Genomic DNA, 19,103 nt, shown 5'->3' with positions numbered 1-19,103 from the left:
AAGTTCCCGCTTGATGGCAGTGAAGTGTTAAAATAACGGGGCCAGAATCATTTTAGTTAATATGTTAAATCAAACTTATATTTTATAGATATATCTTTCTTGTGCTATGTAAAATTTCCTGAAATTTTGAACCTATTAAAAAAAAATCATTTGTTCGCAAATATTGGCAAAATCCGTCTTTGTACATATCCTAAATATTTTTGTTTTTACTGTTATCTTTAAGTTTAGTAACTTTAGCTTTAAAAAAATCACGTTTCTTTGATCTAAAATTGTTGAAGTTTCCCGCCTGAGGTTAGTGAAATTTTGTGTAGTTTTATCGCTCGGATTTTGTAGCCAACACAGTTTTGCCTATTTTCTCTTCTTTGCTAATTTAGTGCATTCCTGTTCGTTCCGTGGTTTGTTCCTATATATTTCCGCGTGCCCCATTTTTTCCCCTGAAATTTTAATATTATTCTTAATTTTAATCCAAGTATCCTCAACACTAGTGCATTTCGTACCTTCTAAACGCTAGAATTTATTCAACATTTCAATATAGTATTCCCCTTTTGTCTGACGCTCCTCTAATTTCTTTAAATTAAACTTTTCCTTTATCACATGCTGATTATTTCCGTTTTTCAACGATAATCTCTCTCGTATATTTGCTGTTATCAGTATAGTCAGTACCACGATGTGCTGCTCTTAGTGATCGAATATCAATTATGCTAGACTGCCTTCCTATCGACTAAAATGTGAACAATTTGATTGTCTTCCATCAGGTAAGGTCCAAATATATTTATGAATATCGCAGTATGGGAATTCCCTGTTAGTAAGTTTTACGGTAAGGTTTTGGGACTTGAAAGTTCGCGAGTCTAACACCATTATCAGTACTTTCCTCGGTCCATATAATCAGTTTGAAAATGTCTTGTCATCTTGCCTTCACATTGAAATCCCCTAATATAATTTTCATATGGTATCGCGGAATTTATTCAAATACACATTCCATTGCTTTGTAAAAACTGTCGTATCGTCATTCTTATCTTTTGGTGGAGCATGTATATTTAGAACAATATCACATCACAGACCCTTAAGAGTAATAATAGAAAATCTTATCATTAACAAATGCAACATGTTTAGTTGCTGATATTATTTGTTTGTGAGTGAAGAACCTTGTTCTTAGTTGGTGATTTTTATTTCCTTCCTCATAAAAGAACATGAAATTTCCAATTTGCACCACTCCTTTTCCTTTCCATCTAACTTCCTGAACTTGTACTAGGTCTATCCTGTATTTGTCTGACTCACTCGTTAACAAATTTTAATAAGGCTACCCTACAAAGACTTCTTATATTCCATGTTTCAAATCTCATATCCATTTTACTTTGCTGATGTGTCGTGTCAAGTTATCAGTTCTGATCCGAGGCTTCTGTGAATGTTTCTGAGTAAGTGCTTTTATATATATATATCTTTTTACAAGATGAGATGGTTAGGCTCACGCCAAGCCGAAGGACCACGCCTTGTCTATCCGCACTGCTTGCTCAATATCTTCGTAGCTAATCTCCATATCTAGAAGCCTTCTCGATCCGCAGCCTGAGGGCGTGCCATGCCATGGTGACAGGAACCCACATTACATGGGTTAATACTTGCTGAAATTGTATTTCACCAAGTATTAACACAAATATTGAATGATGATAACGAGGAATGGGAACTATATTTTTAAAGAGTTCAGGTTTTAATTGTTCCATTACAAATGTTCCATATCTTCCTTCCGTTATATGGTACAGTATAGGCTGTGTACTTCGATCCACGAATGTGTTTGAGGTCATTAAAACAGCACTATGCATTTCCTGAGTTCATACAGTGTTGCTGTCAATAGAGCGAAGACAGTCTTTAGCGTATCCCGAAGTAAAATAATCTCCTTGTGACTGGCTGAACATTGCTGTCTCACGCTCTCAACTGTTATCTCTGAAAATTGTGATCATGCTGTTCTTTACGCTTACACAATTATACTGTCTTCAGAACATACTGCACTGTAACAACGGATAACTGATTCCCATTTATTAACAAAATTTATGTCTGTTCTAAAGTTGCCTTCTTGCAGATTGAACTCGTGCTGCCATCTCGTTGGCATTGTGGTAATATGCATGCACGAATATAAAAATTTGAGAGAAACACTTTCGCATCGTGATCAACACAAACAAGTACAATCCATAGCTTCAGAATTATAGCATTTAAAACCAGTAAATCATTTATGGTTATCCTGTACGACTTACTAAATGAAACCCTACCTTTTCCACCCTGAATAGTATTTTCTTTCAGCTTTTTGTGTAATAGTTTCGTGCTCAAAGATAACTACTTCAGAAACATAAGGTAAAATTATTATTTTTGTGATCAATTATGGGTGATAACTAGAGTTTACTTGGTTTCCAAGTTCTTGAAGTTATTAGCCATGTGTGAATCAGTGCTAAAAGTAGATGTATTCTGAAAACAAATTATCTTTCATACCGAAATCAAAATGTCAGATGTACTACAAGAGCTCTTAAAAAAAAAAAAAAAAAAAAAAAAGTAATTGAAAGATGTAATTCTGGGGCAGACCTTCGCAGGTTGACAACAGTATTCTGGCAGGTTGACAAGATTCGAGAAAGCACTGGTCTTTAATATAAGCTAATCAAATGAGTAACCCTGCTTTGGACTATGAAATTATCGTAACCCAGCTAGTATTGACAGTAGAAAGTCTCTTATTGCTCTGGAAGATTTTGATTTAAAATGTGTATGTATATAAGCTGTATATTTACAACAGTTGCACTGCAGATAAAATTAAAAAAAAAAAAAAAAAAAAAAAAAAACTTCCATTTGTCTTAAAAGCTCCTCTTGCTTTGCTTTTAAAATGAATTTAATTTGAATAACAGATAAGTTACGGTCGTAGTTACTTAAATACAAAGAGAAATATAAGAAAGTGTTCAATTTCTAACGTGTCTTATACCTTCTTTTAAATCTAGCTTTTCAGTTAGCAAAGATAATACTGCTCATTTTTCAAGAGGAATTTGATTGCACATTCTATCAGACTAATCTGACAGAAATTATACTGCTTAATATAAAATTATTCTTCCAAAATAATGCAGATGTGTTTAATTTTGTTGCAATGTTTAAAAAATCCTTTGTAACTTTTTTTTCTTTCTTTTTTTTTTGATTGTTTGTTTAATTAACACAGCTGTCAGATGATATATCAGGCAAAGGAGCAGCTCCCATTGTAAGGGATAGGAAAACGGGAAAGAAAAGGAATGAAGTTGAAGAGGAACAGAAGAGAAAAGAAGAAGAACAGAAAAATGCTAAAAGCAAAGCAAAATACGATAAATGGGGTAAAGGGTGAGTATCTTTAGAAATTGTGTTGACAACAATTTTCCTTCAAAAGAGTTCCTTTTTCTTAGCAGTAACTGAAGTTCTATTAAGACAAAGGTGATAAGCCTTTTAAAACACTTATCCCAAGCACATATTCCATCTTTGATGTAAGTAGATAGCTTTGAACGTCAATATTGTGTTGTTTTGGAGCATTACTAAATACTTAGGTTAGATTACTTGGAACAGTTTAGTTTTGCGTTCTATTATTGTATTTTTATACGTTTAGTGCTGAGATTCTGAAAGCGTTATATTCTAGGTCATTGTCGTTGTTTATTCACGTATTTACAGTTCTAATAAAATCATAGTTTGCGCTTGTCTACCCTTTGTTCTTTTCTCTGCTGGTCTTTTCACAATATCTGATGGTTTCCACAATATAACAGATGTATTTGAACAATATCAGCGTTAGTTTCATAATTATCTTTATTTACTCACGACTTGCAGAATTTTGAATTTATGTTGGTTGAGCTGTATACCTACTTTTGGGCCGCTCTGTACACAGATTAGACCATTTATCTTGATTCGTCCTTGTAACTTTTAAACTAATATATAGAGAATGCTGAAACTTTGTACCATACAAATATCGACAGGAGGCCATTGTTTGACATACACTACAATACAACCTGATTAACAATATTGCCAACCCAACATAAAGATGTATTGTTTCAAATAGCACTACGGCAGATTATTACGTATTTCAACTCTACATGTAAAATGAAACGTACAATTTCACACTTATTACGCAGTATTGCAAACTGAGGACTATACTACGAACATCGAAAAGCACCAAATTTTAGAGGGTTCTACAGCAGTAATTACACAAGTGATACGGACAAGGTAACGCACATCCAAAGTGCCTTAGTGTCGAATGTTACGGTTATCGTATGCCATATTTCGAACAAGCAGAAACAAAGTTACAAGAAATTTAAAATTTGACTTTTTCCAGAGGACTTTATTTCGAAACAGTGTCTGAATAAGTATCACATCCAATAACGTAGATCGTTTTCAATAGAGATAAAGATCATAATGCCGTTTACACAATAAGATGATATCTCAAATCATTTCGAAGGTATGAAAAAGAAGATGAAATTTGATCTGTTGCTTAAAATGGCGTATATGTGGTAACTTTATAAAGCTTTTTTTAAAATTTACTTTGCTTCTGTAACATTATAACAATACTTTTTAGTGGGTGTAGTTCCAAGTTCTCAGAATTACATAATTTTAAACAGTGTTACAAACTTCACCATTGTTTACCGTATCTCCAGAACGGTTTGAGATATCAAATTACCGTAAACGTCATTATAATCTCCATACTTATTGAAAACCATTTATCCAATTGGATGAAGTATTTAACTTGGGAGCTTTTCAAAATACAGGGCTTTGAGAAAAATCAAATGTTCAATTACTTGTAGCTTTCATTCACTCGAAATCCGGCACATCATGATCATAGTATTAGACAGTAAATTACCTAGGATGATCATTGTCCCGTCCTTCTCACTTGCGTTATTACTGCTGTAGATACCACAAAATTATGGATGTTTGTGATACTGTATCGTCCTTAATTTGAAACACGGAACAAAAATGTAACACTGTAAGTTTTCGTTTAACATGTTAATTTGAAATGTGTAATAACCTGACGCTATTGTTCATTTCAAAAATATAACTTCATGTTGGGATGACAGCACTGTTAATCTGATGGTATTACAGAGTATGTCAAACAATATTTCCCTGCCGATATTTCCATAGTATAAACTTTCAATGCTTTTGTATATTAGTTTAAAAGTTACAAGGGCATATGACAATGTATGGTCCACCCTGATATATATGGAATAGATAGGAAATTCAGCTAAAGGATTTTTTTATATATCAAGCGTTAGTCATGGCAAGTATGCATTCATCTCAAACGTGTCACTACTTGCAAATTAAGAGTTTTCCGTTAACCATTTTTGTCTTTACTGTGAGACTAAGTTGCTTTAGTAGTATCCTTTAATTGTGATCTTCTTACCTCTCTTTTGGCGTTCACATCTTGTATCAAATCTCTCAGAATTTAGTTTCTTTAGGAAAAACTAGCATCTTTAAATTTACTTTTCTATGATCTTGTAGGAGTCATTTGTATTAATAAATACGAACATTGTGTTCGTGTTCGTATTTAATTATCGCCATTCTCGCAACAGGTGATCTATTGTCCATGCATGAAACAAACATCAAAACACTATTTTTTAAACTGATAACATTATTGAACTAACAAGAAAAAAAATGCAACATTTACATATATAAAGGTATAATTATAAACAAATATATATCAATATGTTAAAAGAAATAATTATTAATTTTTACATTCATTACACTGGAAAATTGACTGCCGCCTAGTGACTTACAGAAGATGAACTTCGAGATCAAACACAGTACATTCAATAGTAAGTGTTATACTACTACTATAATTACACATAACATCCTAGAGGTGAGAGCGCGTTGATGATTTATTTCTCTCATTCCTAAAATGTTATTAAAAACAAGTAGTAGTGTTACGTATGCACCACATGAAAGAGTTTGGCTTGTATAGTGTAATATTTTCTCCATTATTATTTGAACCGAAAATAGTAGTAGTAGTAGATTTATACAACTTCTGGTTTTATTAGCAAGATTAGAGTGGAAATACAATATAATCTTGGGACGCTTAATTGATTATAGGAAACTAGTTTTTGCTATTTATTACCGTTTTCGCTTTACAACTATCAATGTTAAAACCGGAAGTAGTTGATTTATATCACTTTAACTACTATTTTGAATAGAGTTTTAAGAGAAAAGACAGTACCTATTCTTACAACGCTAAAACGGTTCCATAAAACAGCTTCTCGCTAACTTTTAGTGTATTTCCTCTATGTAGATCAATATTGAAACCGGCAGTCATACTGGATTTCTACCATATCCGATTTTAGTAGAGACTTGAGGATGAAAATGAAATGTCTTGTTGAGGCGCTTAATCGATTGCAGGAAACCGTTTCTCACTATCTATTACTGTGTCTTCTCCATAGTGATCAACTTTAAAACCAGAAGTGGCTGACTTTCTGCCATTTTCAGTTTAAAAAGATTAGAACGGAGATGAAATATATCCTTGGGGCGCTTAGCCGGTTGCTGAAAACCACTTCTCGCTATCCGTTCCTGTTCTCACTCTATAACGATCCAAGTTAAAACTGGAAATGGTAGATTTTTGCCACTTTGGATTTTAATAGACAGGTTAAAGTGGAGATAAATGTATTCTTAGGACGCTTAATTGATTAGAGAGTACCTTTCTCTTTATCTGTTACAGTTTTCACTCTATAACATCAGCGTTGAAACCGGAAATGATTAATTTAAGAGGAAAGGTATATATATTGCCTATTCTTAGAACTTTCTCTGGCACTAATAGTTTCCATATAATTAATATTTGTAATCAGGGAGGTTTCATGTGGACACCCTATATATTGTTGAGACACTTAATCAATTGCAAGAAACCGCTTCTCGCTATCTATTACCATTTTCACCCTATAACGATCAACGTTGAAAGCGGAAATGTTTTTTTTTTTTTTTTTGCCACTTCCGGTTTCAATAGAGAAATCAGAGTAAAGACAGAATACATTTTTGGATGCTTAATTGATTACAGAAAATCGCTTGTCACTATCTATTACGGTTTTCATTCGAAGATGATCAACGTTAAAATCGGAAGTAGTTGATTTCTGTTACTTCCAACTTCAATAGAGGGTTAAGAGAGAAAATAGTACCGTATTCTTAGAAAGTGAAGTCGTTTCCGAAAAACTACTTCTCGCTATCTGTTATCGTTTTTGCTTTCTGTAAATAAATATTGAAACCAGAAGTTCTTGTGGATTTATACCATTTCCGGTTTTATTAGTGTATCCTTGGAAACACAATCGATTGCACAATCTTCTGCTTTATCGATTACAGAAAACCGCATTTATCTATTGCCATTTTGATCTATAGCAATCAACTTAAAACTGAAAACGGTTAATTTCTACCACTTCAGTGTGATTATTGGCTCTAGAAAAGAACTCAGGTTTTAACTTTTCACCCTTTACATTTTCACCAAATTTGATTATAATTGAAGCAGTTGTTGAGATTTTTTTGTCTCTTCCGGATGGACGGACTGGCTAAATATATATAAAAGAATTCTGGTAAATCAAACTCGTTAAAAATAAAAAATAAATAAATAAAATAAAAATAAAAAAGAAGCATTTCGCAATAAAGTGGATCCACTCAGATTTTTACGGTCTTCCTCCCCCCCCCCCCCCCAAAGATTGTGTTGTATAAATAGTATTAATGTAACATGTTATTATAACTAACGGATCATGCAGTACATACAAGAACTGATGTAATGATTTGAAGATTAAAAAATTGAAACTTAATTCTATAGTATTATATTTCGTCATCTAGTAAGTAATCAGTTTTATCACGCTTTTACCGTTTCTACAAAATACCTTAACGTTGCGTAACTGTCAGTAAATAAGCCAGTAATGTATGCAGTAATAAATCATATTGTTATTCATTCAGATGACTAAAAACTAACTTGACCAGTTGATCTATATGGAAGTACTTACTTATAGTTTATTTTATTGCTCTGTGCCCTTGTGTTTCTGTATTTACACGATCTTATTCAAATACCTTCTCTGTTCCCTCTAAATTAAATTACATAATCACAAATTATACCAATGTACTAATTAGCTGATTCACATTTGCAATCAAAAACAAATATAGTATAGGTCACCTATAGCAAGAATAGCTGTTTATCATTTAAACATAAGAAATGCTGCAGTAAAATATATAATCTAATACATTTACATTATAACTCTTATATACTCTTATATAAAGTTAAAAATAACTTCTGTTGTGACAGCGTACTTTTGACTTCTTTTCTTATGTTCTTCTCATATAAAATATATCGATACTAGTCTTAACTTTTTACTAATAAATTGCAAATTTCAAGCCATTTCTTTCTGATTGTTTTTCAGAATATATTTTGTAATACACTTCTTCAGTTTTGTGGACGAGATTTTCTTGTTTTATGTATAGGTTTTAGGGAAAGCTAATTTTGCTGCTAAGCAGTCTATAAATAACATGCTTTGTTCAATGAGTTTTATTGATGTATCTATATATTGTAATAAGGCATAATTTTCCGGTGTAGTAATAGGTAGCGAAGTTTGATATTGGAATCATTTATAATTATCTGTTAAAAATAAAATGGTCTTGAATATGATTCTACTTACAACTTTATGCAATTCCTGAATACCGTTTGCACATCTGAGTTTCGACTCTTTCCTCGATACTTGGTCACGGAAGATAAAAACAGGAGAGAAGAAATTAAAAACATTAGGGAAAATAAAAGGAACAGATTTACCAGGGCACAGCAGTGCTGGAACCATTTGTCGGAACCAAAGATCACACGTCAAATGATGGAAACACGGTTTCCTGTATGACGGGTTAATTTGCACATTCTTTCGTTTATTAGTGGAAGGTGATTTTACTATTGATATTCTTATTGTTGTGCCAGCGCTGTACAAAATTTGAAATTACTGCTTCCCATTCATTACTTACCCATCCCCTGTTTTTATATATAAAGAGATTTTCAGAACGAGCCTTTCTATCTCATTTTCAGTCTCCAGTAAAATTTTTGAACCTTCTATCCTGTTTTTTGATGTTTCAACAGACCTGACACTGGACTTTCGGATTTAGCATCCGTAACAAGTTTCTTCGTATGGACCTTTAGTTTTCTTTTAGTTTTGCGTATGTAACTCTTATGACAACTGCATTTTATTTCATAGATACCTGACTTCTCATTGGGTTCTGTATAATATCTCTTAAATTAAGTAATGTTCTAAGTTTTGGAGGCTTTAAACCGGTACGGAAATTGTACTGTGTGAAAATCTTCTTCAATGCCATTGTCAATTTAGTGTATAATAGTTTCTCATTTAAAAGTAATATTTACCACCAGCTCGAATATTTAACTGTGGAGAATCCATCATTACCTTTATTGACCAATTTTGCATTTGGATATAAAGTATTGAGAGAAGAGTACCATAAGATGGGATGACTTGAGCCCTGCGGGGTGTCATGAACCGAAAATGGGAAAAAAATTTCAATTGAAGGTTTTGGAAAAACTATTTGAAATACTGCCTTAATGTTAGTCTCGTAATGTTTTATAGAATCTTTGCTATCAACGCCAGTATTTGCATTAAAAACAAATAACTTAATGGGTAACTATTTCCTGGGTCCATCTCACTTCTATGAATTTTGGCTATGTGGGGGTGACTCGACACCATGATAATTAGATCTGTTTCCCAGAGCAAATAGGAATATAAACATGCAAATATATATTTCATCTTCCAATAAACCAAGATGACCTTGATATTTTAAGGTCGTACTTGTGTTAACAGAACTGTAAAATAAAACAAAGATGCCAAGAACGTATAAAAGGAAGCCGGGTTGCCGCGCTTTCGCAGACTATACACCAGGAAAATTAACTGAGGTGTTGAATAAAATTCAAAGAAATGAACTTACACAACGCACTGCTGAGCAACTATATGGAATACTCAGAAGTACACTGAGAAGAATGGAATGGAATGGGTAAGGTTTAATGGGGACGTCAGCATCGTGGCTATTTGTTAACGTCTCAATCAACTCGACTTCATCAAATACGGACTGCCGCAAAATATAAAAAAGACAATAATAAATAGAAGAGAATGTCAAAAAAGGAAAGTGAATGTCACACCTGGAAACAGTGTAAGTACGTCAGATTTTTGAACAAACCTTCTACATCACAAACTTCTACGACCAACACAACAAATCAAGGCTAGATATGATAGCAGAGATATGATAGCACCAGTAGTGAATCTGATTCTGAGTTCTCGGTTTGCAGTGAATTTGAGGAGGAAAATTTTGACTAGGATTTGGTAGAAGAGATCCAACAAAAGAGAAAGAAAGTTGAAGACGGCAAGAGAGAAGGCAAGGAGGAAACTTCACAGATGTAAGTCCAATCGAAAAGATATGAGATGGGAAACTTTTGTAATTGTGGAGTACGAAGGAGAATTCTTCCCTGGCGTAATAGACGATGTTTCTTACAAAGAATACATGATAAGCACTATGACTGAGTGGTTCGTCTCACTAGAAGGAACCCACGAACACAGATCAATGTTGCAATGATGTCAGTGATATTAAAGAACAAATTCAACCTCCAAGTGACGTGAATGCCAGAAGAATATGTTCCGTTCCGAAGCTCAATAAATGGCACTTCAAAGAGCAGCACATTTCGTAATTATGTGATGCAACATGTGTCAATAGTGTACATATGATCACTTTCATGAACAGCATTTATTAATTACAATATTCGCAAGTTTTTATTCTCTTATCAGTTCAGTTCGGTTTAGTGCTATGCCGAAAACGGTAATTTTCAAATAGTGGGGAAAAAATACCACTTTTAGTATAGTGGGGAAAACTTTGATTGAAGACATAGTCAATATTTGTTCATGAAGAGGATAATTTTTTGTTTTATGTGAGGTAGATTGGAGTTTTTATCATATTTTCTTCATTTACTAGATTTTTAAGAAAATTTTGTGAACTATTTTACATTTTGCAACATATATTCACCCACAACTCCACCAAAATATTGAGTTTCTTAATGCAAATTTTATCACAATTATCCTCAGACGTTGGTGTTTCAAGTCCCCCCCCCCCATACACCGGGCTTCACTGCATAGTACATTGAATTGACATTAAATTATATGCCCTGGTAACAAGTGACCCCTACCCATTGGATGACTTGGCCCGGCAACATTTATATTTTTAACAACAGAAGTTCTTTATAAAAAAGTAATTGGCAGTATGAACTAGCAAGTATAGGTTACAACTCTAAACACTGTATTAAAATTTCATGCAAAAAATATATTTGCTGAGATACAGTAACGTTTATCTCAAAAGTCGTGTCAAGTAACGCCAGTTTACGGTACTATGTACATTTCGCTATTACAGATACGTGGACTATATACTTTCTTTGTACTAAGATAACACAGCTTAATTTTTTATTGAAAATTCGAATAGTATCCGTAGCAGTTTAAGATGCACAGTGGAAAATGAACAGGAAGTCAAACTTACGTATTTAGATTTTAATATACGAAGAGTTAACAAGAAGTTCGTTACTAGTGTCCATTGTAAGTGTACTATCGGCACGGAAATATTCATTATATCTCTACTCATTCTGCAAAGATGAAAGCAAATATTTAGAAGATTCTCTTTGTACGTGCCATTCCACACACCTCTTTGGAATCTAACTTACAGATAGAGATTAATCATTTATTGAACCTTGGTAGAATGAATGAAAATCCAGTTCCATTGTTAATGAATTGGTAAAATCAGATTAGAAGAATCTGTTTCTGTAGACTTGAAGTCGAAAGCAATTGCCCAAAATAGATTGAACTACCTATTTTTCCCAGATCGACATCATCACTGAATATGGAACTACTTACTTTTACCAGATTTATAACATCACTGGATATAATTCTTACGCAGCATGATTCCGTATCGGTTTGAAGCTCCCAAAACTTCAGAGAAGAACATATCTCAATTTAAGAGCTATTACACTCATTCCAATAAGAAATCAGGTAAATGCACTCGTCATTCTAGTTCCATAGGCAAAACTAGAAGAAACCTCAAGGTCCATGTGAAGGAAATTGTTTGAGATGCTAAATTGAAAAGTGCTGTATTAGTTTTGTCAGAACATTTAAAAGAAACTCAGCACAGGACAAAAGATTCAAAAATGTTATTGGGGGCTAAAAATCAAATAGAAATATATATATATTTAATATTTGTTTATTCATTTAAAGAAAGTAAAGTGAATTTTAGACAGGGGATAGTTAAGTAATGACTGTGAAACAGTATATTCAAATTCGTACAGCATTTGTTTACAATTAAAATACCAACATGAGCTGGCAACCTTCTACTAATGAACAAAAGAATGCGCAAAATAACCCCACCACATTAGAACTGGTGTCCCATATTTTGACATGTGATCTTTGGTTTCGACAAAGTGCCTCCAACACTGCTGTACCCTGCTAAGTTCGTTCCTTTCATTTTTCCTGATGTCTTTTTTCTTCTTTCTCATGTTTTTTATCTTCCTTGACCAAGACTCTGAGGGAGAAGTGGAAGCTCAGAAGTCCAAATGGTATTCAGAAATTGCATAAACCTGTTGGTAGAATGATAATATTGAGTTGCAGAGCTTGTCATTAGAATGTCTGATCTTGAATAGTTTCAGACGTATTTTTATTTCAATTTCTATTTAAGGATAAAACAACTGGAGGATCGGCAAGCGAAACTACATGAAGATTTGCATGAAATGAGTAAACCTCTTGCTCGATATGCGGATGATGTTGACTTAGAAAAACATTTGAAAGATCAGGACAGAGAGGGAGATCCCATGTTGGAATATCTAAAGAGGAAAAAGGCAAAAGCCGGAGGAGGAGGAGGAGGGAAAAGTAAGTAAATTCAACACAGGCCAGGAAATTGTCACTTTGGGGGAAGAAGGGATATTGAAGGAAGTAAGTGAAACTGAATGATTTTGATGTACTTATGTAAAAGTATACTCATTTTCCTTTAACACGCCAAGTTTCTGATCTGTCCAACATGATCGAAAACGTGTGAAGATAAAACAAAAATAGTCCAACAAACAAACAAGCAAATAGAAAGGTTTGAGATCGAACGGTAATCAATGTAATTTTCTTTATATATATATATATATATATATATATATATATATATATATATATATATATATATATATATATATATATATATATATATATATATATATATATATATAAATTGTGTGTGTGTGTGTATGTATTTATGTTCCAGCATAACTCTGGGATGCCTGGAACAATTTTAACCTAACTTTGTACACATATTACGTACGGTCAGGGAAAGAATACTGTCAGGGTAAAATCTCCCTAGCATACCTAGGGAGTGGGAAAACGTGTAAAAATAATCGAAAACGACCGGTATGATGTCGAATTCATAGTTTCCTGGGTTTATGAGCTGATTGATGTCAGTTCCGATGCCCTTTAAGTCCTAGATCAACCCCAATGAGTGTAAGATCCTCGGGCACACCAAGGGGGATTGGAGGGGTGAATATAAAAATGATCGAAACTATGAATATAAAAATAATTGAAAGTGACCGAAATTAGTGTTCAAACCATAGTTTTCGGGTCCCTGAATTGATTGGTAGCAGTTTCGATTATCCTTAAGTACAAGTTCAGCTTCCATTAGGGGAAGATATCCTAGTACACCTAAGAAGAGTGGAAGGGGTAACGGGGGACTCGGTGGCTCTGTGGTAGAGCACGGTTATTTCTGGTGTGTGGGATCCCTGGTTCTATCCACAGCCAAGTAAGTTTGTAGTGGACAATGTGTCCGTAGGTTTTCTCAGGGTACTCCCTTTTTCTTCCATATTTTCATTCTACCAATTCTTCCACCATCATTCACTTTCTTCATCATTCGTCTCTCTTAGCCTAAAGTGCATAATCGTTGGACATTAAACTGAAAGATTTCTGATGAGGGTAACATAAAATGATAGAAAATGACCGATATTAGTATAGAGTTAATAGTTTCGGGGTCACTGAGATAAATAGCGACACTCCAGATGCCATTTAAATCCACGTTCAGCCCCGTTTAGTAACCTCTGTGAAGAGGAGATAGGAAACGGTGGCATGAAAAAGTAATCAGAAACGAACCGATATTAGTATCAAATCCACAGTTTTCGGGGTTCCTAAGTTGATTGATGACACTTCCTAATCATTTAAGTCTACGTTAAGTTCCATTAACACCCCTAGGGTGGTGGGAAGGGATTGGCATATAACATTAATCGAAAACGACCAATTTTAATGTTGAATCCATAGCTCTCGATGTCGCAGAGATTAATAATTACACTCCCGATAGTGTTAAAGTCCAAGTTCAATCCCCATCGCTGTGGGGGATCAGAAAGGGTGAAAAATAAAATGTCTCAAATGACAGATCTGTGTCGTATCCATAGTTTTCCATTATCTTGTCTTTATCATTGTTTCTCCAGTAGTAGTGGTGTTATACTGGCCATCGTGTTTTTTTTTTGTTTTTTTTTCTTTCTTTCCCACATGGACTTGCCCGTCAATCTGTAGCGCTGAACTGAAAGTAATAGAATGGGATGATGGTTTTAGATTTTATTTTTACTGCTCTTTCTTCATCTTCTGAATTTGTGTGTAATTTATCTAATGTTCAGCCATCTATCAGGAGAACTGAAACTTTATTTTATTTATTATTTTATTTTTTATTTTATTTATTTATTTGTCGCTATATTCAGTTGAATCCTGCTTCTCACAGTGGCAATGTCGGATTTCCTGTGTATAATCAAATTGTGAGGAACATCACATACAAATTAAGGACAAAGTAATACTCAAAGTTGAATTGATAATAGAGATATTACATTTGAACTTGACACAGTTTGCTGACGCAGAAAAACTGAATATCAGACCTTCTTGACTTATTTTAGGTTCTTCGTCTTGTCACGTGATGTGACATGATGTTGAGTAGATTAAAATGATTTTGGAAGTTATTGAACTCATTTGGAGGATGTTCCTGCTCCCTCTTGTTGCCTCGTTGCCCCTTAGAGGGTAAATCCTCTTTCGTCCCATTACCTAGCTCTTGTTATATAATAAGCAATTGTTTGGCACTCGATAACCCCTGATGTTGACGCATTTAGATTGCAAAGGATAGTCCCCTTTTCTAGGAGGGGGACGTACCCTGCTCCTTGTGTCCCATTCTCTTCATTGACCATGTGCTAAAGTCGAATTGAGATTGAAAAGGATACTTTTTTTCTTACTTCCTTTCTTCTGGAAGCACGTATCCACCCCTCTTGATGAAGATGATTAAGTACAGCAAAGGTCCAGCTTTGATTTGCAATGGCTATAGGTGCACGTCTCATATCATCTTGACGTGAAAAGAACAGTGAAATTAGTGGAGTTTATGTGGGTTTAATTGCACGTTAAGTTGTAAATGTACGTCTCATATCCCCTTAATGGTGAAGTATCATTGGAGGCATAATTGAAACAACACTGGAGATCGGTGTTCGATTCTCGGACTACGTAGGGTGCATGTCTCATATCACTTCGTTTGCGCGTTAAGCTGTTGTATTACGTCTCATATCACCGTGATGAAGGAATAACCTTTGATTTCTGTGGTTGTAAATTCGTGTTTGATATCCCTTCGAGTCGCAGTGATGATAGGTCGCCTCATAAGCACTGAATTGATGAGTGTGTAATCTGAAGCTAGTTCACGAGATAAAACGTATTCGTATGTTAAATCAGTTTGAAATGGGAGTACAGTGGCAGCAAGGAGATATGTTTGTTAGTATATATAATTTATTGTGGATGATTATTTTGGCAGTCATAATTCATTTAACTGATTTTCTTTAAAGAACAAGAGATGACTCGTGTTTGATCATATTGCCTGCTAACCAATTCAGTTGTGTAAAATCTGGTTTACGTAGTGTTCTCACGAGTAATTTAATATGATAAAAATGGTAGTTGCATCTGTTAGCCTGAATTGAATCTTTGCTCGGTATTACATGAATGGAAATTCCGTTGAACGTTAAGATAAGTTTATCAGGATGGATTGATTTCTAAGCGAGGATAAATGTTTGTACAACAGTGGTAGGTTTGAGAGAAAGCCATAATAATATTATACAAATGTTCGTATTGTATACGAAAAATTATTTTTTTTAACGTACCACAAGTATGCCCTTTAGGGTAAAGAAGTCAACAAATTAATGAAAGTTAATGATTGTGAAATTAAATATTTGTGCTCTCCCTCATCGAGAATCGAACTTAGGACCACGTGGACTTCAAATTTTTAGTTTGACGTGATTACGGAAAAAAATTTTTGTGTTCTCCCCGTGAGAATAGGAACTGGTATAACATACTTGAAAGTTTTGATTTAACGTCCTACGTTTATGGCCTTTAAAGTAAAGTAGATGAATGATTAGTGAAAGTGAATGATTGTGAAGTTAAATATTTGTGCTTTCTCTCTTATTGGGAATGGAACATAGGATCACGTGCACTTGAAAAGTTTATTTTAAGGTCCCATGGTTATGCCCTTTAGGGTATAGGATTTGGTTTAACATCCCACTTTATACGCTTTAGGGTGAAGGAGACGGATAATTAAGGAAAATGAATGATTATGAAATTAAATTTTTTGTGTTCTTCTCGTCGTTGAAAATCAAACTTAGAATCACACGTACTTGAAATTGTGCTTAACATCTTACGATATTTTGGTAATATGGTGTAAGCCATCACACGTATTAGAGATAATTACTCTAGCAGGGACACACCGTATCTCTTTATTTATTTCGAATTATATTTAAGTTAATGTATGGATACCACATAGCTTATTTTATTTTATTTAGTATAACGTGTCACGATTATATGATGAGGGAAAGTCTATAAATGAATAAAACGGTACGACGAAAAATGTAAAAGAAAACGGAAGATTATGGAAGGAAAATAAATTGACTTCTTATGTTTGAGTTAATTGTACCTAGTGAAAACGGTAGCTCAGTGGTACAGATTTTTGGTTCACCTCTCCATCCTTTACAACCTCTGGTATTTACACAATCATTTTTAGAGAGGCTGTTTGGGAGTACTTGATCACTCTCCACCTACCTTTCTAAAAATTGGTGTGCAAGTACTGAAGCACCCTTAATCATTGATATTTGGATAGCTTTCATACCAGTTTCTCAGTGATGTCTTGACCCGACTACTATAGGTCCCATACTATGAACTATGGGTCCCATACTACTATAGTTCACTTATTTCACATTTTTGGCACCGTATATCTCCGAAACTATCCATTTTTAAGCACAGGTCCATATGAACTTTTGTTCTTATTTCGATGTGAGGAATCTGCTCCCAAAATATTGTGACACATTTATGACACACACACACACACACACACACACACACACACACACACACACATATATATATATATATATATATATATATATATATATATATATATATATATATATATATATATACAGGGTGAGTCAAAATAAGTGTTACAAGCCAATATATCGCAAACTATACATCATATAAGAAAAATATTAAGAGACAATGTACAATACAGAGGGGCCTCAGAAATGAGTCAAACATTATGTCTCCCCCGCCCCCCATTTTGGAGGGAGGAGGTGAACGTGAAATTTTCAAATGGGAACATAGGTCGAGTAATACCTCGTTCGAAAGAGCTTCAAAAATTGAACAATTTTTGTAGGAAACAATTTTTGATATGGGGCACCGTTTTCAAGATGGGCCCCAAAAATGGTCCTGTATCCGATAGAATTTCCAGTACTTATAAATAAGTGTTACAAGCCAATATATCGCGAACTATACATCAACAAGAAAAATATTAAGAGACAATGTACAATACAGAGGGGTCTCAGAAATGAGTCAAACATTAGGTTTCCCCCGCCCCCCATTTTGGGGGAGGGGGGTGAACGTGAAATTTTCACATGGGAACATAGGTCGAGTGATACGTTGTTCGAAAGAGCTTGAAAAATTGAACAATTTTTGTAGGAAACAATTTTTGATATGGGGCACCGTTTTCAAGATTGACCCCAAAATTGATCCTGTAGCAGATAAAATTTCCAGTACTTATAAATCGGAAACGGCTAAGTAGAAAAATATGAAACAAAAAATGAAAAAGGTAAACGCCATAGGCATCGTGGAATGGTGTTGTTGTGGTGCCCCAGGACCAATTTTAAAATTTCAAATCTGAATATAGGTCGAGTGATACCTTGTTTGATAGATTATGGAAAACCAAACAGCTTATTAAAAAAAATATTTTGATTTCGGGCAAGCCTGTTTCAAAATGGCCGCCGGAAATGGTTCCACATTCAGATAGAAAGTGCAGTGTTCAAACTGAGTGTTACAAGCCAATATCCCGCGAATTATTGCATCAAATAAAAAGTGTTAAGAGTGAATGTACAATACAAACAGGCCTAAAAATATGTCGAACACGAGGTTCCATCATCATACTGTAAGTGAATAACAAGTAAAATGTTCGGGGGAAAATCGACCTATAAGGGTTAACGTAATAATAATAATAATAAGAAGAAGAAGAAGAAGGAGGATACTACTACGAAAAATAATAATGAAACTAGTAATAATAATAATAATATGAATGCAAATAATAAGACAATGAATAATACTAATACGTATGCGCAAAGAGACGTCGTTCCTCAATCACTACAATCCTATGAGAAAGGGATAGGAAGGTACCTATTAGGCCCTACTTGTAGGCAACATCTCAACATGTGCCCAGTTAGAGTAAGGAAAGCCCGTCAACGTCATTGCCTGGGGAATGGAACCGATGGCCTTCGGAACATAGTACAACGATAACGTTGTATATTGCATTAACAATCTGTACCATCTTATAAAAAAAAGGATCAAAGGCGAATTATTTGAGCCGTTTTATACAAAGAAAAGAAAGTTGCAAAGAAATATCTTTAGATTATTTTTGATCGTCAACTATTAATGTAATCGCTATGGAAACATAATAAATGTAAGTGTAAGTGTGCAGACATCTTGTTAAATATGTCAATGTGGAATATAAACGCTTCTGAAGATTAAGTATTAAAACCAATTTAAGAAAATTGTAAATTGTGTTTGTCA

The 19,103-nt window shown here is 34.1% G+C and overlaps 1 protein-coding gene across 1 annotated transcript in view; it reads left to right on the top strand.

Moving 5' to 3' along the window:
• Positions 1–19,103, top strand: part of LOC145660607 (uncharacterized) — an 84,190-nt gene that overhangs the window by 55,124 nt on the left and 9,963 nt on the right. The window contains exons 3-4 of the mRNA XM_081725866.1: positions 3,185–3,339; positions 12,694–12,884. Coding sequence (XP_081581992.1) covers positions 3,185–3,339; positions 12,694–12,884 — 346 coding nt within the window. The remainder of the gene's footprint in view (positions 1–3,184; positions 3,340–12,693; positions 12,885–19,103) is intronic.

Source organism: Thermobia domestica, chromosome 9 (genome assembly GCF_964235325.1).
Source record: "Thermobia domestica chromosome 9, izTheDome1.hap1.1, whole genome shotgun sequence".
NCBI lineage: Eukaryota > Metazoa > Arthropoda > Insecta > Zygentoma > Lepismatidae > Thermobia > Thermobia domestica.
Note: the sequence above shows the minus strand (reverse complement) of the source record. Positions and strands in the feature narration are given on the sequence as shown.